This window comes from Acanthochromis polyacanthus, chromosome 11 (assembly GCF_021347895.1).
Source record: "Acanthochromis polyacanthus isolate Apoly-LR-REF ecotype Palm Island chromosome 11, KAUST_Apoly_ChrSc, whole genome shotgun sequence".
Taxonomy (NCBI): Eukaryota; Metazoa; Chordata; class Actinopteri; family Pomacentridae; genus Acanthochromis; species Acanthochromis polyacanthus.
Genome location: NC_067123.1, coordinates 27,199,644 through 27,221,988, shown reverse-complemented (window position 1 = coordinate 27,221,988; position 22,345 = coordinate 27,199,644). Strand labels below are relative to the sequence as shown.

Below are 22,345 nucleotides of genomic sequence, written 5' to 3'. Positions count from 1 at the left end.
TAGTGTTGTGATCAGAGATTTGATTAAAAGGTTGCAAAATCTGCTTTTACAATCCAGTAGCACATATTTACCTAACACCACAAGGCTGAATGAGCGTGAGGAATGCAAACATGGATATAATGGATTTTATGGATTAATGAATGTCATATTTTTAAAGACACAAGGGCGAGTGGGTTAATCCTACAGTGACACATTAGCGTGACTTTCACAGGTAGGACTTCCCTCACAGTAAACTGTCTGACGCTACAGTCTCACCTTGATTATTTTGTGTTTGGCATTTTTCATATACGTCACTCTATGGTTCGTTCAAAAACTCTTCCGCCCCTCCTTCTATCCCCGCCCCTCGACCCTATCCTCGGTTGTGATTTGTTGAGTGGGACGTCGGTCACGCCTCCCTTCCAAACAGGCTCCTCCCCTTCCACGACGCTCAGGCATTGAAGCGAGAAGCAGCACTTCTCAGCCAGGTACTGTCTCTGTACTCGCAGGAAAGGATGCTGTAGCTTTCGCCACGGAACCGTAAGCATTTCTTTTCATTGATATTCACAACTCGTGTGAAATTCTCTGTGTTTTTGCTGTTAACGTGTAGCCTACGTGTCAGTGAAACCGCAGACTTGGCAGCGCTCCTGTGTTGTCTTTCGCCGACCGTTTCAACGCTCAAGTGAAATATCGCTTTCGATAGAATTATTAATGGACTCCTGTTGACATTTGGTGATTAGTTGGAGTGTGAGAGTCGTTATGTACGTGTTAATTGTGGTGTCTGGTCTTTTTCTGAGGGGGTGTGAGCGCTGGCTTCATGAGCACATGGAATATATTGGACATTTTGTCTGCGCTGACAAGTTTGAATCGCCGTGTTGGCAGCAGGAACTGAACAAAGTGTGAATTTAAACGGGACACCTGTGGTTGGTCCCTGCAGAGTTTGTCCCCATTACTCAATATGAGATTTAACCAATCCTCATTGGCTGCTGGTGTGACATCATCATCAATCAAACTGTTATTTTCACGTTTATTCTGCTTGTTTACATTAAATATTAAAACTAGGCATGGACCCATATGGTTTTTCAGGGCAGATATTAATTATAAACAATCAAGAAGAACAATAATTGATGTTTCAAACCAATACAGTTTAGCAGAAATAATTAAAATCTTGCTTTTACAGTTTAGAAGGACACAAACTCCAACACAAAACTTAGTCGAGATGCCTTTTGTTTGGTTTACAGTGTTTTACATATGTTTATTAAAAGAAAACTTTTTAACATTTACTCTTTCTTGTTGATAGGCTGTTGCTGATGATGGAACCAATCCGATAGATGGATATTGTTTAACGTGATAGCGGTCTGTGTTCTTGAGCAATTTATTTTATTTTTTCAGAAATTGGTTGAAAGTATTACAATGCCAAATATCAGACAAGTGTGGAATAATGGATCAGATTATTGGTCTGACCAATTATCAAATCGGATATTGTGTACATATATACAATTCATCTACAAAAGTGTTGAAAAAACTAATCGGCACCAATTCTGATTTTTCATATAGTATATTCTAGCGGAAGAATGTAGGAATTCCAGCTTTTCAAATGTGAATATTTGCTCGTATTCTTGGGCATCCAGAATAGAAAAGTAAATGGCTTTGATCAAACAAAACTGTATGTTAGGAGTCGAGCAGTACGATTTTGTCATGACCTTTACTTAGTGCTGGTAATCAAGGAAACCAATATCCAATATTTGAAGCCAATATACATTTGCAGGAAAAGCTTGAATTTTTGAGTAACACGGACTCCAACAAAAACTTGCTTTAATGTTTAGATATCTGATTAGTTAGAAGATAACTTTCAAACATTTATTGTTTGTTTTTGATAGGCTGTTACTTGTTATGTGTAATCAATCAGATATACTGCGAGCAGGGCATCGCTTGTGACGACAGAGTGGTGACTACAGATAGAGAGAAGCAGCTGGATCAGAATCAGAGTAGTGTATTTCTGAAAGAGTGTATTTTATCAGAAAGTGTTTAAAACATAATCATACTGGTAACTGCAAAAATGCGGAATATTAGCTCCTATAATCGATTAGCCTCTGCTGGATATTTACAGATATTACCTTGTACTCGTTTGATGGACACTTTTCTCCGATTATTATTTATTAAGGAATACATAATCAATAATAAAAAATAATTTCTGGTTGTAGCCCTGTGCGCCATTAATTCATGAAATGACCGTAAACCTTTCAGCACTTTCACTCCAGTGGTGCTTGAGTGACTTTGCTTTTATGATACTGTAAATCAATACTTGGCCTTAGCACCTCCTAGTCCAGACAAGATCATTTTATGCATGAGTGGTGATGGCATCACTATCGCTGTGCCATTCTCAGATTGCCTGTGGGTGCACACTGCCAGCCCAGCACTCAACCTAATGTAAATAAAACTGCAGCCATGAAGTTTCTGTGTTAACATGTTTAATCATACGGTGGGGCCGGTTCATAAAGCTGCCATGAAATATGGGTTCGACTTTCGCGTTACATTCAGTAATGGCAGAGCAGCATAAAAAATGGGTTCAATTACAGGTCTTACACTTATCACAAAGTCTTAAAACTTCTACTGATGGTGAATGTCTGTCTGATCTGGCAAGTAGCATCATACTTAACACGTAATGTCATTTAGTGGACTAGTCAATTAATGGAAAAATGTATAGAATATTTTTAGAATCATAATAAGGATTTGCTGGTTTCTTTGTTTGGTATTTTAAGCTATATGCTTTCAGGTTTGGTTGGGCAAAATGCTACATTTTAAAATGTCAACTTGGTCTCTGGACACTCTAGATGTTTGTGACATTTGAGAAATTAAATAATGATTTATTTCATAATGGAGAAAACACCAGGTTGCTGTATGGAGATGATTATTAATTGCAGCCTTACTGGGCATCTGAAGCATTAGAAGAGAGAGAGAGAGAGTCCACCAGATGAGAAATCTGTGTTCAGATCCGTTTGCTGGCATGCATCTGTCTTGTTGAAGTACTCTTGAGCAACAGATTAATTTCCTACTCCAAGTGGCACTGCTCCAGTCTGCGCTCCCAGCACTCACAGGATGTCAGGCCAAAAGAGGATTGCGTCACATGTGCGAATTTTGTCTGTCCGCTGATCACTGTCCAGCTAAAATGTTTTTTCCCTGCTGCAACATTTTTGGGTGTAAACATCCAGCGTGGATGACGTGACTGACTGAGTTATCGCTGTGTCACTTTCTCCTCCTTTTCACGACACCCACTTAAAAGCTGGTAAATACAGAGCACTCCTGTTTGACTAATATACCAAGTGGCCACTCTGAGAATAGCCCGCCTGTGGTTGTATGAGGTTCTAGACTGTTGTCCTACTTCCATTCAAGCCAGCTGGTCAGTACCAAGACACTTGTGAAATCATGTTTCTCCTGGTAACGCTACAGGTTCTATTAATAGCCCCGTGTTTTATGCCCTCAGATTTTTCATAAAAAAACAAACAAACTGAATATATTCTTGCCTTTGCCTTGTTTTTTTTTTTTTTTTTTGTATCCATAGCAACTTGTGGTTGAGGATTTACACAAAGTGTCCCTTGTCTCAGCAGGAAGTAGACAGAAAGACATCTTTTGTGATGCAGCTTTTCAAAAATAAAGCGGTCAGGAGTCTGAGGGCATGCTGGTTCTCAGGCTTGTTCTCTTTCTGTTTCTCTTTGAGTGCACATGAGAATAACTGACTGTTGAATGGCATATTGGGGCTGCTCTGTATCTCTTTGATTACTTGCTGATACATTCACATTGGTTTTTTTCTCTGGCTGCACACAGGAAACATAGGCTCAGTCTTTCTTTCAGACATAAACCGGTTGTTAAACTAGCTTCAGACAAGTCAGTGCTGCCAGCCGTACACTCAGTCAGCTTGTCTGACCTCTGACATCAAGTCTACGTGCTACTGCCACCAACCAATTTAAAACCATATGCTGCCGTTCATCGACTCTATTTTTGTTGCAAAATTTGGGTGTTGATGTATAAAACAGTGAGATAAATACTGCCAGATGTGAATCTATTTAAAGCATCTTATGCTTCGGCTCTCTGATAATCAGCGGATCATGCACAGCTTTAACTCAGTAATTCTGTAAAGAAGCTTTAGCCGAAGACTGCTGCTTCATTGGAGGTAGAGTCACAGATTGGTCATCTATGAGGACCTTTTTGCAGCCCTAGTATGTGAGTAATAGGGAGGATGGACAAATATGTACACTGTCAGGTTGATGGCAGTCCTGTCGTTGAAAGAATGTGTGACGGAAAGCAGATGGATTGGCTGCTAAGTCAACGCCTGTGTGTTTGTCATGCCACAACTGGAAACTCCAGCCTGACAGATCCTCTGGCTTCGGTCTGAAACTGATGAACAACAAGACTGGGCTTTGTTTTTTTTAAAGCCATACAGCTTTCTGAAATTTCTGGTATGCGTTGGCTGTTGTCATGCACAACTCAGGCGAGGATGGACTGTGGACTTATTGACTTATTAGATTATTGATTTATTTTGAGTTTTTGTTGAATTAGGCCTATATAAACAGTACTTAAAAGTCTATTTATGTCTCCGATCAACAGGGTTTGTTGCAGAAAAGCTTTGAGTGAACACAAGTTGGTAGTCTTGAAAGCATTTAATAAGGCTTGGACCTTCCTGATTGCTGGGTATGGCAGGAGCAGGAGACAAATTTGCAGGTCTTGCATTTGCATCCCTGCCTTTGTCTCCTGAACTTGTGCATCTCGGTACTTCACAGAAAACTGGTTTACAGTCAAATCTAGAAAGGGAAAGTCTAGGGGAAAAACTGTTCTCATCATAGGGCCTTTTAGGTACTTTTCTCTTTAAGGTAAAAAAAAAACAAAACCCAATTTAGATTAATTTACTATGGATGGGTTTGTTGTTACACCAGGCAGCACTCATGTTGCTAACTGTTCCCCTCACATCTAACATGTATAGACAAAACTAGTTATCCCCTGTTTGCATCAGTTCTATCTCTTCCTTCTTCTCACAAGCTGATCACACAATTTCTGACACATGGTTAGAAAAAAGAAGCAGGAGACATGCAAATTAGTTACTTTCCCACCACCTTTAAGCCTTTTAGTCCCTCATTTGGGCCTTGTGACTCTGTTTCATCGGGCCTTGCTGCAAGAATAACCCTTTTCCATCTTAACAGATCATTTACAAGGTGTTGTGGCATTAATGATTGACTCACATTACGTAAGACTAAAGGCAAAACCCCAGCACTTCTAGTCTTACAGTGCAGGAGGCTCGGGGGTGTACAGTCCTACAGTAATCGCTCAGCTGAGGTAAGTAGGGCACACAGTGGGATGTTCAGGGACTCATCTCCCAGTTTCATTTACAGTTTATCTATGGCACATAGTGTTCTGTGGCGGTTAAACTCGTACGCAGCTTTCACACAGGGTTGTGAGGTGGGGAAGTGTCATGAAGTTGTCACACTTGAAGCAAAATCTGTGCACTGATGCAGTTACAATTTTTGAGGTTTTGTTCTGAGGAAGTCGGCTGTTGCACACTTTGCGGTTGGGTTGTATGAAAGGGAAAAAGCCGGAGGAATGGAGGACAGGCTGAGTGTGTTATGTAAAGTGGTATTTACTGCCACTTATATATATGTGTGTATAGCCATGATTCAAAGACTTTTGCTGCTAAATGCCCTGAGCTTCTACACTCCATGCCAGTGAAGAACGCTTATGGTTGGATGCACCTTTTGTTGTTTATAGTCTAGACTACATATGGGTGCATTTTCACAGCGGTAAAATAGAGAAGGTATGTGTAAGAAGAACCTGACTTAAGTCTGTAAAGCATCAGATGCAGTTGAAGAAGCCAGACGTGTCACAGCCTGAAAAGTACAAGCGGAGCAGCTTGATGAGCTAAATCAAGCTCCCGGCGTTTATCATTTGAAGCCTACTCAAATATGTTGTCTGTCTTTTTAGCCTGTGCTCCAGAGCTGTGAAGTAAGTGGGCTGTCCATGTGTTTCAGCCTGCTTTCAGCCGACTGTTGACTGTAACTAGCCTGGTGTTATGGTGTGTCAGGGGTATCGAAGCACGGAGCAAATTCTTTCCTGTTGATGACTCACGTCCTGAGCATGGTACTGACTAGAAGAGAGGCCTTGGGGATCTACAGAACACACACTCGCATAAACCACAAGGGTGTTTGCAGGGAATGTAGCTAGCGGCATACTTCAAATCGGAAAGTTTACACAAATTTGCATGCATGCAAGCCCACACAAAGCCCACAGGCATTCCCTCGCCATGTTAATCCATCAGACGGCATTGTGCCCCTCTCACACATGTATGGTACACCTCCATGGACACAGAGATCTTTGATAGCATCAGGGTACAAAGGGAGTGGTTTGAAAATACACACAGAAGCACAACATACACAGCCAGGCTGGAGCATGTCATTAGTGGCAAGGAGAGGAATGAAGTTAAGAGTGCGATGTTCACTCTGTACAGTCATAAACATGTACAGTACGTCCATGTAATTATGTAGCAGCATCCGACCAAACTCCACAAACAAATCACGGCAAAACAAATGCTTTTTTTAAGAAGTTGTTTTTTATTGCCGTTGGTTTGAAATCATTAATCTGGACCGCAGATTTTTCAAACAGTAACACTTTGCGAACATGAACATCAACAACCAATAATCCTTCACTTAGAACCATCATTTCAAGGTTTTAAACTATTAATTGTGATTATGAAACAATTCTAATTTATATGCATATACACTTTCCACCTCATTACACAGAACATCGATCAAAACATTATTTTTATGTTCGATTTTTAAACAGAACGGTAGCAAAACCTTTAGGTATAGTCTATCCGTCAGAGTTTGCTTTGTTCTGCTGCCTGTATTTCATTTGGAAACCTTTAACTGCCAGTGCTGCTGCTGCTGCTGATACATGATTTTGATCTCATAATAATAGAAATTCAAATCTAAAATACTGACACAGCAGCAGAGGGATGTAGAGGTGAAAGAAGTGAGTGGCACCAAAATCAGGTTTAGTAGTATGTAAGTGGAGTGAATGTACACTGCACAGTATGTGTATATATAGGCTTCTTTAGTGTTAAAAATAGGATTTGAACTTATATGTTATAAAGGTAAAGGCACAGTGCGAGCTTCTAAAAGGTTCCAGTGATGTCGAGCATCATCATTATGGCCTCTGTTTAATTTGAAGATTGGTAAAAAACTCTCATGTTGTATTCTTGTATCGTGCCACCATCGTATTAAATACTCACCTTGAAACATTTATTCACATGGCTATGAGTGTATACTTAGTTGAAATTGACCAAAATAGTCTGCATAAAGCCACACATCTAAATTTACATTCATTCATAGTGTGTCTGTGAGACAGAGCTCATGATAATGATTGTATTTGAGTATTTGTGTCTAACTTCCTTAAAACACAGCTACTTTGGACTTTGGGGATTTTACAGTCAGTCAGACATGCAGTGAGTAAGTCATTCCCCTCTGTTTTTATCTGTCGGTGCTGTTGGCAGCTGCACTTCTCTTCAAAATAAGCACAACCTTTGTGCTGTTGTGACATCAGTTTTGTTTTTAACCTTTCTCTGCAGTGCGGACTGTTGGCGTGGCCTTCAAAGGTCAGAGTGATGCTCCTGGCGGCTCTGCTGTGATTGTTGTTGCTGCGGTTTCCACAGAAACAAGAAAACGCTGGGTAGAAAGCAGTCGAGTCGCAACAAGATGACATCACCGTCACCCACTCACAGTGACAGCAGCGGCTCCTCTAAACATGACAGCAATCAGGTATGTATAGTGTGTAAACTACCATTCAGAAGTTTGGGGTCACTTAGAAATGTCCTTATTTTTGAAAGAAAGGGATTTTTTTTCAATGAAGATAACAATAACTGAATCAGAAATACAGTCTAGACATTGTTAATGTGGTAAATGACTGTTCTAGCTGGATTTTTAATGGAATTTCTACATAGGGGTGCAGAGGCACCTTTCCAGCAACCATCACTCCTGTGTTCTAATGCTACTTTGTGTTAGCTAATGCTGTTGAAAGGCTAATTGATGATTTGAAAACCCCTGTGTAATTATGTTAGCACGTGAATAAAAGTGTGAGTTTTCATGAAAAACATGAAATTGTCTGGGTGACCCAAAACTTTTGAACGGTAGTGTATGTTTACTGCAATACATGAGTTTGTGTTTGCATTCACTGCAAGCATTTCAGCAAAGTGTTATTCTTCTTAGTTAATATCATGAGCATGATGTGCCTTGCTATGAAGGAGGTCAGCCCTGCGTCTGTGTTAGAGCTGGTCAATATACTGTCTGACTTACAACTCCATACATCATAAAAGGAAAAAAACTCAAGTTGAGTTGCCTACAAGGAAGTCTACCTACCTAAGATATTTCACTACTTACTTGTTTAATTACTTTCCATCCTTATCTTCTGTCGGCTCTGTGTGAGCACAGCTTGCAGTTCAGCCCAGGTCAGCCAAAAACTCCTGGAATTATATTATGTCATGTGACTGGTGGTTGTGGATGAGTCAGTATGACTCCTCGGTTGTGTCCCAGAGCACAGTTTGTTTGTTTTTTTGTTGGACAGAATCTGTTTGCTATAAATGATTTATTATTTATTTGCAATTTTTATATGAGACATGTTGAAATGATTTTGGTGAAGTGTTTTGATTTTTAGCCTGGATTTGTTTGCTTTTTTTTAACTAAACTGAAAGTCATTGAGTATTAGTTGAAGAGTTAAAGGGAAAAGTTGGAGATCATGGTTTATGTCTCTGATAAAATGTAGTTTAGGCAATTTAAAAAAAAAAATACACATATAACATCATATCCTACCTGCCATGTGGTTTTGGGGTTTGCACTGAAAAATGCCACCAGTTTCCTGTTTTTACAATGACAATATTATTGCACTGAAATGTTACCTCTGCGGATGATGAGATGTGTACTGTTTATATGCACACCTCTGCCATTTCAAGGTGAAGAACTTCACTGCCAGCCTCATGCTGTATTGCTCTCATGTCTCCTTTCAGGATAGCTGGGAGATCGTGGAGGGGCTCAGGGGGGTTCCTGCCAACGTCCAAGAGCCTGAAAGACAGGAGGGCTTCCTGCTCAAGAGGAGGAAGTGGCCCATGAAGGGATGGCATAAGGTGAGCATCTCACGAACCAGCTTTAAACCCCAGACAGCAACAGCAGTGAGACACCACTTGTTACAGAACACAAACACCACCCTGCCGCTGTCTCTTATTGAACCAAACACTGAATGTTATGGGTTTTGATATAAGGGGTATCAGATAGTACACCATAAGCATTTGCACATATTTTCTATATTGTATTATCAAATGCTTCTCATAATACTGTACAAAGGCCTTAGCTGTGCTTTCTTTTCTGTTATCAGTTTTGAACCACCAATGCTTTCCGCCTTCCCTAAATGTCTAACTAGAGTTCTGACCTCTTATCTTTTAATACCTCGAGCTATTTCCACATTTCCTCCTCTTCACCGTTATAGCTCTCTGTTTCCTTCTTTCCATTTTTTTTGTTCCCGTTTGATTGTACTGTAACCCTGACTCATCTTCCTCCCCCTCTTCTCTCTGTGAGTGTGCTCATGTATACCTGGAAACGTCTGTGTTGCAACATGATGGAACTTTACTAGTCATCTGTAAACTGATAAACCGGCCTCGGATAGCGTCAGGGTTTCTCGTCGGCATGCTCTTTTTATTGTAGAACTAAAGGAATGCTTGTAGCTTGCAGTTGTGCCAATATACGATCATTATCCATAGTGCTACTGATTATGTATTCTACTGCTGCTGCTGTAAAATTTGAATGTCAAGGTCAAGGAAAGTAGTGTTATTGGTGCAATGTCTACATGTCATTTTTGTTGGCTTTATTTAACTAACATTGTTATGTTCATGGATATTGACTGAGTTTGATTTCTTTCCACTTAGAGATACTTTATGTTGGAGAAAGGCATCTTGAAGTATGCAAAGCATGGGACTGATGTAGGTCTCACCTCAAGAGCACCATCTGTCTGTCATTTTTACATACACACACATGAACTGTGAACTAAGTGCAAACTGCTGTTTTTGCACAGCTTAAGAAGGGAAAGCTTCATGGCTGCATAGATGTTGGCCTCTCCGTTATGTCGATCAAGAAGAAAGCCATGTGCATTGACCTAGACACAGAGGATAACATCTATCACCTTAAGGTAATTCTTGAAACTTAGGTTTATTTTTACTTCTACATGATTCTTTTCATTTTTTAAACTGAAACCTACACCAAAGCATCTGCAGACTCTCATTCTCTGAGCCTAAATCATGCACAGAAATTCTTAGGCGTTTTTTTTTTTTAAGTTGATGCTGCTAATTTGACTTTACGGCACCCAGGTGAAGTCTCCAGAGCTGTTTGAAGAGTGGGTGTCGAAGCTGCGTCATCACCGTGTGTTTCGGCAGAATGAAATTGCTATGTATCCCCATGAGAGGCACCTCTTCCACCCCCATGCTTCGTCCTCGCCTTCACTTAATGACTCCCTCAGAAAAGTAAGCTGTCCCTGTGCTCTTTTATAGCAAAAAATAAATACGTCTTTAATGTTGCTGCAGGGATGTGTTATGAGAGAGGATGTGTTTCATGCCCTCTCCATTGCTTGTCCAAACCAGAGGGCTACTCTCACCAAGCAGGCGTCAGTCCACCAGGCTAAGGTTAGCTCCTGGCTCCACTCCTCAGAGGAAATGGACAAGGCCTGCAAAGGTTGGTTTCCTATTGTCTCTTTGTCTCTGCTTTCTGCTTTCTCAAAGTGTTTCCAAGCTGCGTGTCTCACTCTTTCTTTGTCCCGTTTTATCTCTCATCACCGTGCCAGCGTGCTCCCAGACTTTGAACTAATAATAATCTCTGTTTCACTCAGACTTGGAGGAATGTGAATCTTATCTGCTGGAGCTGAATCTACTGCTGAAGAGCATGGAGGTCCTCCACCGCACATACTCCGCTCCAGCCATCACTGCACTACAAGTAAACACAGAACACAGATTTAGTGTAACATAATATTAAAGAGTTATTTAGCTTTATTAAAACCATTTTTAGTAATATTCAGCGAAGAAGTATTCCCCAACTTTTTTGACAGAACAGAAAAGTGCCTGCTGGAGAAAAAAACAGTGATCTTAATATATGCGTTTCTTACCACAGGCATCTACTTATGACATCCCCAAAAAGGAGAAAAGACCAAGGAGGTGGCGATCCAAAAACAATGGCAAAGAAACCAAATCCACATTACAGGTGCATGTCCACTTTCTTTCTCATAATCATTTAATACTGGAAATGAATGGAAAGTAATGATTCTTTGTCCACCAGGTTCCTAGCTGCATCTCCTCCAAATCTCCTCGCCTTCATGCCTCCAATCCGAACCTCTCCACCACAGAGTCAAATGCCCAGGAAGTCTGTCCTGAATCCCCAGACTCCCCTACAGACGTGTCACGTCTACAAGAAGACTTCTGCCGACTGGCCAACAACAGTATGTCCCTGTTTGGGTCCGCGAGTTTGCTCAGGAGATGGCATTTACTGTAGATAGAAAAATAGACTTTTTGTGTTTATTTCTTTAGGAAAAGATAGTTTCCATGACAACTCTGTACCTGCTCTCTCCCTGTTTTTTTTTTTTTATGCTTTTTTTTCACTTCTGCCTCTGGTATTTGCTTTTCTTCAGTCCACGTCACACTGAAATCAGCCTTTAGTTCCCTGGCAGCAGAGAGAGACAGAATGAGACACACCATTGACCTGCAGGGCCCCCAGCCTGCTCAAGTCATGGGCTTAAAGACTTCCTTTGTCTCAGTGAGACTCCAAACTTTTGGTTATGCTTGATTAAACCACAAATTCCCAGTACCTATCCACAGGTCTAATTTCTATCACTTGTTGTCTTGTTGTCTAATCAGGATTGCGCAGGTGCCTCTCACTCTTTGGTCCACCAGACCTCCAATGAGAGCAAAGCATCTATCCCAGAGTCGATATCGGAGTTCTTTGACGCTCAGGAGTACCTGCTCTCTTCTTCTTCATCTGAGAATGAGGTCAGAAATTATGCACTTAATCATCCTTTCTATCTTCAGAGAAAAAGAGGGGGTCGCCTGCCCACTTACTCCATACCACATAGATAATGATTGACAAAGTCTCAGTCCCATAAAAGTCATTTGTGGTTTGTAAAAAGCCTGTGGGTGACCAACCCCTTCCTTTGATGTGTTCCTTTGGTAACTTTCTACGTATGTGGTGTACGTACAACGACTTTTCCCTTCCTCATTTTCTTCTTCTGTTCAAAACCAAATGCAATGATTGTTTTTTTTTTTCATTGAACTGATTCCACCATCTACGCAGAAAATGTAGCATGAGCAGCACATTTAGCAGAGTAGCAGCAGCAGTGAGAGCTCCATCTGTCAATACAGGAGGCTTTCAGGTAGACTGGTGAATGTAGGTCAATCCGCTTTTTGGATGTAGTCAAAACACAATGCATAATGACTCTAGTTACACATGTAAAACTGAGAAAAATAGACTTGAGTCCAATAAATAAGATACAGTTATGAAAAAATACAGCACGTGGTGTGTGTCGGTGGTATAGACAGCTGCACTGACTAACATTTGTTCTGTCAGACATGCGTGAGATGTACAGTTCAAAAATGCTTTCTGCATAGACGTGAATTTTAGAGTGCTTAGAAATCTGTGATTAAATCACAGTTTACCAGAGTGTAAAGTAACATCTACAGATTGCTTGCTTTGGCAAAACTAATAAATGCTTGCATTAGACAACTATAGCCAGAAATTATTTCGCTCATTGTTACCTAAATGGTTAATTGATGGCTGAAGTCCTTCTTCTGGGATTGAATAAGCTCCTGAAAACACTTGTTTGCCCAACAAAGTCACATATTTAGAAATGCTTTTTCCATGAAAATGATCCCCTCATGCCCTAAAATGTCAGAGATAACTCAGATGTGTTTGCTAACCTTCCACTCTGTTCACATACTGTAAAACTACTCTGCTCTTCACAATAGCAAGTTGTAAAACTGAAGTAATTGAGCCATACCTGTTAGAACCACACAACAATTCTGCAGAAGATGATGAGTAAATTCCATGGGCTTGCCTGCAAGTCGGTGTATCTGAATGTTTCTGTATGTTATGTATTGCTCAATACAACATTGGTAATGGTCATAAATAACAAGCTCTCAGCTTAATTACATTATCAAACAGCTAATAAATGATTGCTAATGTTAGATAAAGGCTCAAAATGTCTTCTTTCGCAACTTTGCAAACAAAAACAGAGCTTCTGTCTTGTCCTCATTTCTGTTATGAAAACAGTTTGGTTTGCCATGTATGAAACCTCAGAATCTGTGTTTGAGGCTGCCATTAATGTGTTGCACTACTAAGGTGGGTATGTTCAATCATAGTGTCTTCTAGCATATAGAGCACACGATTAGCACATGATAATATGGTAAAAAAAAATAAAATATAAAGAACTCTTTAAGATAGCTGAGAATTAAGTTTCAAAGTGGCAAATTGACTAACTGTTCTAATTTAAGTGGAACTTGCCTGCTACATATAATCTTTCTCTGAATACATATGACAGGATTTTCCGTTCCTTCCTGATGATAGCAGCGCTATACGAGTGTGTATTCTTGTCCTTTGGTTCTATATGATCGTGACTCCCTGACCTTTCATCATTGATTTTCTGTCTCCAGGTGTCCGACGATGACTCGTATATCAGTGATGTCAGTGACAGCGTCTCCATGGACACCTACAGCAACGAGGGAGGCAGCGAGAGACACAACTCCAGTACGTGATACAGTAACAAGTTGTGCGCGTGTGTGTGAGTGCGAAGTCGTACGAACTCGCTGAATGGATGGAGAGACAGGATTCAGTGTAAAGAGACCTTATTCTGTCAAATCGCAGCAGGGACTGTCTGTCTCTGTGCATTTGTGTGTGACTGTGACTAAGCTTGTGTGTGTGTTTGTGCATTTTTCACCAAGTGTCAGCATCAAATAAATAACGAACGTCTGGAGTCAGTGAAATTACTCACCTGCTCAGAGAATGTGTTGAACATGACCACTGCCAACTTCCAGACATATTTACAAACGCAGCACAGTGTTTCCTCATGCAGTATGTGTCAAAGCATCTGTGAGCATGCATCATGAATTCACGGCTGCAGATGGTGTTGGTTTTATGTTTTCACTGCATAAATCTTTGCCTTCAGGTAGCGTAAAGCAGGAGAAATGGGTTTTAATGGCTCGCTTAGTTTCAAGTATAAATGCTGGTTTTATCTGGATTCATCTGGTTTAGATGGAATAATTACAGCCTGTGTGCAACTTCAATATATTGATTGTTTAGATCAAATTGTGTTAAATGTATTTTAGAATACATTGAATTCTGGACAGTTTGAATGTTCGTATTTGCTGTGTGTTAAAGCCTGTCAAAGAGCATGATGCAACAACAAAAAATTGTTCTGGACAATTTGCAGAGTCAACAAATTCCTCTCTCCTGTTTCAGCTCTCCCACATGCTCTTTCTCTCTCATCTCTGTTGTTTAAAATATCTTTTTCCTCTTCATGTCTCTCCTCCAGTTAGCAGCGTGGTGACCTTGGCTCGTCGGCGCTCAACGCTGCCCTCTCCCTGTCCGACTAGCAGCGTGAGCCTGTGGAACATCCTCAGAAACAACATCGGCAAAGACTTGTCTAAAGTGGCCATGCCAGTGCAGCTCAATGAGCCGCTCAACACCCTGCAACGACTGTGTGAGGAGCTGGAGTACAGCGATCTGCTGGACACCGCCAACCAAACCCAAGACCCTTACCAGCGCATGGTGAATAAAAAAAGAATTCACTCATGATAATATTGCACATACACACCTGGACAAACAAGACAGAGAATCCGTAACATGTATTCATTTTACTAAAACACTTCAGCTAAACCCATGCACACACTTACTTTAACATGTGCACAAAGACATTTCAGAGGTTCTAAAATAAAAATTTTCTGACAAAAATGCATTGACAAAATGACATCGAAGCCCAGAAAATCAAACTTGCAGAAATGTGTGTGGTTTAAGCTCAGCACTGCTCCTCAGGCAGCTCTGTAAATGCTTCTCTGATGTTTGCCTTTTGCTCTGTGTGCGCTTCTGTCGGGGGCTTCAATTAATATTTCATTTTTAGCACAAAAGTAACATTCAGTAGCCGTCTTCTCTCTTTGATGCTTATTTATAGACACACAGAAGTTAGCGGAGACCTTGTCTCATGTATGAATATAAAAACATGCAGCATTTTATCTCCATGCACTAATTCATTTAAGTGCAGTTAGTATCTGAAGCACATTCATTCACACATGCGTCCACACAACACAAAGTATTTACACATAAAGACAGACAGACCAATGCATTTCTAGTAGGACAATCCTCCAGTTCTTGTGAAATGTTGATTCACCCTCTTCCTCTGTTCCTGTGCAGGTGTATGTTGCCACATTTGCAATCACTGCCTATGCATCCAGCTACCATCGAGCAGGAAGCAAACCCTTTAACCCCGTCCTGGGAGAGACGTACGAGTGTGACAGACCTGATAAAGGAATCAGGTTTATAGCAGAACAGGTACAGTTCAGCGTTAACACACCTCACTGAATTAGAATACACTCTCTCCACAGTGTAGACACACACCTTTAGCATGAAAACATTTTGAATTTCATTTGTAGAAAGATTATTTTTGATTCGTTTAAGACATTTTCTTGTCAATTAACCTTCTGAACTTTGAAAGCTTCTAGTGGTTTTAAAGACCTGTCATCTTTTTAAAAACTGTGAAATTTACACCATTAATCAAAGCAAAATGTAAAATTAGAAGGATTCTTATTCTTGTACTTGTAAAAACTAATCAAATCTAAGCTTACAATTGTGATATTTCAGCAGGTTTACTTTATTTTATATGTCTGTTTTTTAAAAACGTCACCAAAAAACAAAGTTTGTGTTAACTGTATGCTGAAAAATAAAGTTCTTGGTGTCTCATTGCAACCATAAAGCAAAGACTGACTCAGTAGTGATCAGCTGTCACATGACAAAAATTCAGGGATGTTTTGGCTGAACGGCGAGCTTTGTTTCAACTGCACAGACAAGAATTTTAAAAAATTATTAGTGTAGTTTGTAAAGTATTTATAGTATATGGATCACTGGTCTATCGCAGGGCTAAACATAGTGACAGACAACCAAGCATACTCACATTCACACTTACAGACAATTTAGAATCACAGAGAACATGTAAACTCAACACGGAAAGCTCCCAAATCAAGGGCAGGAAGCAAACTGGGGATTTTTTGGCTGTGACGCAACAGTGCTAACCACCCTGACACTGTGCAGCCCTGAGTAAAAATGTAACGGGGCCAAAATAAAAACAACAAAAAGAAAGCACCCAGAAACTGTTTGGGATTCAGAGGGTTAAACATACAAGTTAAATGTGATAAAGTTGTATTTTTACACACTGATATGTAATTCTCAAATTAATTGTGACTTCTTTTGTAAGTTGTCTTATGGCAGAGGTATCAGTTAAAATCTTGTTTACTGGAAGAAGAGAACTGTCTTCTTGCTCCATTTACTTCACAAGTTTCTCACACAAACCAGTTTAGAGGCAAACAATGTAAATAAAGGGTCTCGTTTGTTTACAGTAATTATACTGATCCCTAATAAAAAAAGATGCATTTATCACTGTTCAAACCATTTAAGAGATTAATGAAAGGACAGAAAACCTTTGATCGATAGCCATAGTATTATCTTTTCTCCCTGCTTCTCAGGTGAGTCATCACCCACCTGTGTCAGCATGCCACTCTGATTCAAGAAACTTCAGCTTTTGGCAAGGTAAGCACAAAGTAGCATTTCCTCTCTGCTTGCCTGGGCTCATGAGTGGTGCCACACCTTTGCTCCTTCACATTTGCTACATGTTGCGTGTTACATTTAGGGAGAATACCGGCGTGATGGAGGACTTGAGTAACTTTCCATTATGTGATAATTAGGTGCTTGATATGTTACTGTTCAAGTGATACCAATGTGATGTCATTTGTTGTACTTTAAAATGAAGTCTGTTCTTACACATCTCAACATCCACTGGTAGTGAAAGAAACTGCAGACGGTTTGCATTCCCTTCTGCACACATGAATAAAGAAGCTGCATAAAAAGACTCTAACATTTGCTCAAAAGCTCAGATATCAAACTTCTCTAAGGTATAAGATGAAGATAATGTGGTTGTTTCCAGTGTTACAAGCACTCACTGTTCTGTCATTGTTTCCCTTGTAGATGTTCGATGGAAAAATAAATTCTGGGGAAAATCCATGGAAATAGTTCCCATGGGAACCACACATGTCACACTACCTGCGTAGGTCCTTTACTTATTTAATTATTCGATGTGGGTGTCTGTTTGTATGTGCATGAGTGTTTGTAAGTAATATGAGTGTGCACATCTTTGTGCACACTGTAGGCTATATGAATAAGGAATGAAACATGCATTTTTGCCACCGTAAATGTAGCATGTGTGTGATTTCTACAGCTTTGGGGACCACTACGAATGGAACAAAGTGACATCCTGCATCCATAACATCCTGAGTGGCCAACGCTGGATCGAACACTATGGAGAGATGGCCATTAAAAATGTCAACAGTGATGCCTGCCAGTGTAAAATAACATTTGTCAAGGTTGGGAAATGCAGATGTGTGCATCGCTGTTTTGTTGTGAATGTCTGTGCTCCAGCTGTGAATGAGATGCTGATCTTTATCCCACAATTCACTCAGAGAACAATTTTGAGAAAATTCTTGAGTGCTCCTTCTAAGAATTTCTTTTATGTTCCTTCGCTGTTAGTATATGTTGATTTAACACATTCACATGAATCTCAGTCTGTCGGGCTTTTGTAAAAAGCGTCGCGGGTTAGAATTTAGCAGCTGATGTTAGGTTCATCATCCTCTGAGCAGACACCTACAGTTTAGTCACAACTGGGGAAAATCCAGCTCTGAATAAACTGTTTCAAGATGACTGCAGTTTTATGACAAGATGACTGTAGTGTGGCCTATTGGTATGCTGTACCATGAATGCAGCACCATCTAGTGGACAAACGAAGAACTGAATTTTTAAAAATGAATAGAGACAGTCTGGTAATATGATGCAAAAGATTTGCTTCCTAGTATTATAACTAATCTTATCTTCCTCATATTTTTAATTATTTTAGTTGATATTTGAGTCTGAAAATTGAGAGATGAAAAAAAGTCTGTAAGTCGGAAATGCGTTATGTAATATTTTAGTCAAACCTGTTGAATTCAAGTTGAAAGACAACATTTCCATCACATCTTTATTGCATCATTTCAAAACCATTGTGGTTGTGTTTAGTCAAACAGAGATGAATCATACTGTATGTATTGCATAACCTATATAGTACAAACAATGTATGCTTTTATATTGTATAGTCCAATTCTTCTCTCCTTTAAAAACACAACTGATTTCCTTTTTTTTTTTTTTTTTTTTTAGGCTAAATCATGGAGCTCTACAGTGAACGAGATCGAGGGTGTGGTTACAGATTCAAATGGAAAAGTGGTGCACTCCATTTTTGGAAAATGGCACGAGTCAGTGTTTCAAGGTGACCCACCTTCTGCCACGTGTATCTGGAGAGCAAGTGAGTGATCATTCCCTGGAAACTACAATTAAAAAGTTTTCACACCAGGATACTTCAATCAGACAGCAAAGCCGACCTTGACGTGACATTACAGCTGTTCATGTGTATGTTTAGATCCCATGCCAGAGGACCAAGAGCAGTACTACGGCTTCACGCAGTTTGCAGTGGAGCTGAATGAGCTGGACTCCACCTTAAGACCTCTGCTGCCCCCCACAGACACACGCTTCAGGCCAGACCAGAGGTTGCCACTCTTTAGCTCTTTTGGTTCTGATCATTGGTTCTGTCCCTTTTTACAGAAGTCTTGATTAATATGTGCAGTCTGACCACAGATGATCTTATAGTTTAAATGGATTTAAAGCTGCCAAATCTGACCATTTGCATTCAAACATTTTTTTGATAAACATGATTTTCTGGGCCAAATCTGGTTTAGCCCATGTGGTGTGGAGCAATGCAAGCCTGAGATGTGAACATAACCATGGCAACAGCCTATTGCAGTTTAGATCCAGGAAGATGAAGTCACAAGAATATCGCTGTCCTCTCGTCTCCCAGTAATTGTGTAGTAAGATTTTGAACCCCTTGTTCATGCGGTGCATTTCCAAACAATTTACTCTCAGTGAATAACACTAGAATAAGAAGTTATATAACTGCAGCATGTCACTGTGAGTCAGTAAAAGTATGCAAATAAAAGAGAGGAAAAATCTGTAACCTTTCTTTATTTATGGTGCCACTAAAAAATGTGAATGCAACCTGCAGATGCTTTGCCAAGGTTATGTAACTGCTGTGCACTAATTGTATTAACTATGGTATGTTCCAGACAACACTGGCTAAGGCATGACATGTCTAAGTAAGTTAAGTGTGATAATTCATGAGCTACACTGGAACAGGGACATAAAGGCAGCTGCAACTAATGCTTCTGCTACGTCCTATAAGAAAAAGCCCAAGTTTTTTGATTTGTGTGAGTGGAATAGGTTGGATGAACGGTCGTGACACTCTAGTAGTAGCAAATTTCCACTATTCCCCTTCGTGACTCGGATCTCTTTATTCTCCGTCCAGGCTGCTGGAGGAGGGAAACACAGAAGGAGCTGAGGAGCAGAAACAGAGGATAGAGCAGCTCCAGAGGGAGAGGAGGAAAGTGCTGCAGGAGAACAACATGACGCACCAGCCACGCTTTTTCAAGTATGCTGCTCTTTGCTTGTTTGTAAGCGTATGAGTCTTTGTGTGCAATCAGACACAGTGCTCTCATGTGTTTATCCACAGAATTGGTGTGTTGCATGATGAGAGATTGCTGCTACAGTCACTCTGAGAGTTTTGTTTTTAAATAACTACCAGGGTCATCACAGCAAAAATGCAATTCATGTTTGTTATTTAATATGCTGAACAACTGAGAGATACACTATATTGCCAGAAGTATTCGCTCACCTGCCTCGACTCGCATATGAATGTAAGTGACATCCCATTGCTAATCCAAAGGGTTCAATATGACATCGGTCCACCCTTTGCAGCTATAACAGCTTCAACTCTTCTGGGAAGGCTGTCCACAAGGTTTAGGAGTGTGTTTATGGGAATTTTTGACCATTCTTCCAGAAGCACATTTGTGAGGTCACACACTGATGTTGGACCAGAAGGCCTGGCTCTCTGTCTCTGCTCTAATTCATCCAATTCAATTCAATTTTATTTATATCGCGTCAATTACAGTCAAATCGTCTCAAGACGCTTTACAGAACCCATATGCCTGACCCCCAGAGCAAGCCCAAAGGCGACAGTGGCAAGGAAAAACACCCTTTTAACAGGGAAGAAACCTCGAGCAGAACCCGGATCCCAAAGGTGTTCTATCGGATTGAGGTCAGGACTCTGTGCAGGCCAGTCAAGTTCATCCACACCAGACTCTGTCATCCATGTCTTTATGAATCTTGCTTTGTGCACTGGTGCACAGTCATGTTGGAAGAGGAAGGGGCCAACTCCAAACTGTTCCCACAAAGTTGGGAGCATGGAATTGTCCAAAATGTCTTGGTATGCTGAAGCATTCAGAGTTCCTTTCACTGGAACTAAGGGGCCAAGCCCAGCTCCTGAAAAACAACCCCACACCATAATCCCCCCTCCACCAAACTTTACACTTGGCACAATGCAGTCTTACAAGTATTGTTCTCCTGGCAACCGCCAAACCCAGACTGGTCCATCTGATTCTCAGATGGAGAATCACAATTGGTCACTCCAGAGAACGCGTCTCCACTGCTCTAGAGTCCAGTGGTGGCGTGCTTTACTCCACTGCATCCCACGCTTTACATTGCACTTGGTGATGAATGACTTGGATGCAGCTGCTCGGCCATGGAAATCCATTCCATGAAGCTCTCTGCTGAAGCATTGTTCTTGAGCTAATCTGAAGGCCACATGAAGTTTGAAGGTCTGTAGCGATTTATTCTTCAGAAAGTTGGTGACCTCTTGTCACTATGTGCCTCAGCATCTACTGACCCTGCTCCATCAGTTTACGTGGCCGACCACTTGGTGGCTGAGTTGCTGTCGTTCCCACACACTTCCAATTTCTTATAATATAGATGACAGTTGACTGTGGAATATTTAGGAGTGAGGAAATGTCACCACTGGATTTGTTGCACAGGTGGCATCCTATCACAGCTCCATGCTGGGATTCACTGAGCTCCTGAGAGCGACCCATTCTTTCACTAATGTTTGTAAAAGCAGTCTGTATGATGCCTAGGTGCTTGATTTTATACACCTGTGGCCATGGAAGTGATTGGAACACCTGATTCAGATTATTTGGATGGTGAGCGAATACTTTTGGCAGTATAGTGTATCACTTAATTTAAATATGACTGAGGTGTCATTCAATGTGTTTCAGTCAGAAAAAAAACTTTCTAATTTGTTGTTTTGATAGGAAATCTAAGGACGACACATGGGTGAGCAACAACTGTTACTGGGAGCTGCGGAGAGACCCTGGCTTCAGCAAAATGGACTTCCCTGTATTATGGTAACCTCAAATGTTTCCAGTGAAATTAACACAGAGAGGGAAGTATAAAACTGAACTGAGACAGGCCTTCTGACCTGGTCACCATGAATCGTTCCATGTCGCGGTAACCCAAACCCACATGGACTCTCTGCTTCTTCTTTGAGGACTGAGCAGAACCTGTTGAAGTTCTGTTGATTTTGTTTCTGTTGTTTGTTATAGTATGTTTTTCTCCTCTTTAAACTGTAATTTACACAGTGTCCCTGTAGACTAAAGATGCATATCAATATGTTTCGCTGCATCTCAGCATTTACCAAAGTGCCTTTTTATTTGCAGTGCTGCACAGAAATGAACTGCTGTAGCAGTTATACAGAAACAGTTTTATTCAGAGGCTAAAAATGTTTGGATGCTGTCAGTGTGATGCTTCACTGGAGAGATAAGGACCGGTGTTAGAGGTGAAAAAGGTCTGAACTTGCTCATGGACTCCCTTCTTTGAATGAAGATCATGATTCAAAGAATTTCCTTTTACTCAAGCACACTGTACTCAGAGGTTCTAGTTATAGAACAGATGTCACCTTTCTCAGTATGCTGCCTTGTTATTGTCGGTCATGACTGTCATAGGACTGTGGAGACAGAAAACAACAGTAATACTCCATGTTGAAAGAATATAATAAACTGCAAAAGTTGGGAAAGTAATGGTGTGTCATGCCTCGTGTTTTATATGTAGTTTGGATAAGTCAAATAAGTAAATCCCTT

At 40.5% G+C, this 22,345-nt stretch overlaps 1 protein-coding gene across 2 annotated transcripts; it reads left to right on the top strand.

Moving 5' to 3' along the window:
• The first annotated feature begins 416 nt into the window (after positions 1-416).
• LOC110951284 (oxysterol-binding protein-related protein 3-like) lies at positions 417-22,285 on the top strand. Of its 2 annotated transcripts, none has more exons than XM_051955156.1 (22): positions 417-516; positions 7,673-7,778; positions 9,020-9,136; positions 9,932-9,985; positions 10,078-10,191; positions 10,370-10,522; positions 10,640-10,730; positions 10,885-10,988; positions 11,163-11,252; positions 11,328-11,487; positions 11,677-11,801; positions 11,903-12,034; positions 13,691-13,784; positions 14,569-14,804; positions 15,444-15,581; positions 16,769-16,832; positions 17,268-17,346; positions 17,518-17,662; positions 18,486-18,630; positions 18,745-18,871; positions 19,684-19,806; positions 21,521-22,285. In XM_051955156.1, the coding sequence occupies exons 2-22, from the start codon at positions 7,716-7,718 to the stop codon at positions 21,615-21,617; spliced, it is 2,451 nt and encodes an 816-aa protein (XP_051811116.1). In that variant the 5' UTR covers positions 417-516; positions 7,673-7,715; the 3' UTR covers positions 21,618-22,285. The 2 variants fall into 2 exon arrangements, with proteins under 2 accessions (XP_051811116.1, XP_051811115.1); XM_051955155.1 differs by having other exon boundaries at positions 447-464; positions 7,589-7,778.
• The last annotated feature ends 60 nt before the right edge of the window (positions 22,286-22,345 follow it).

What these genes read in the sequence shown, in the direction of transcription:
- LOC110951284 (XM_051955156.1), top strand. Translation starts at nt 7,716, where the DNA reads ATGACATCACCGTCACCCACTCACAGTGACAGCAGCGGCTCCTCTAAA. An exon ending in ATAACATCTATCACCTTAAG is followed by an intron (nt 10,192 to 10,369) that starts GTAATTCTTGAA and finishes TACGGCACCCAG; the next exon opens with GTGAAGTCTCCAGAGCTGTT. An exon ending in TTAATGACTCCCTCAGAAAA is followed by an intron (nt 10,523 to 10,639) that starts GTAAGCTGTCCC and finishes TGTCCAAACCAG; the next exon opens with AGGGCTACTCTCACCAAGCA.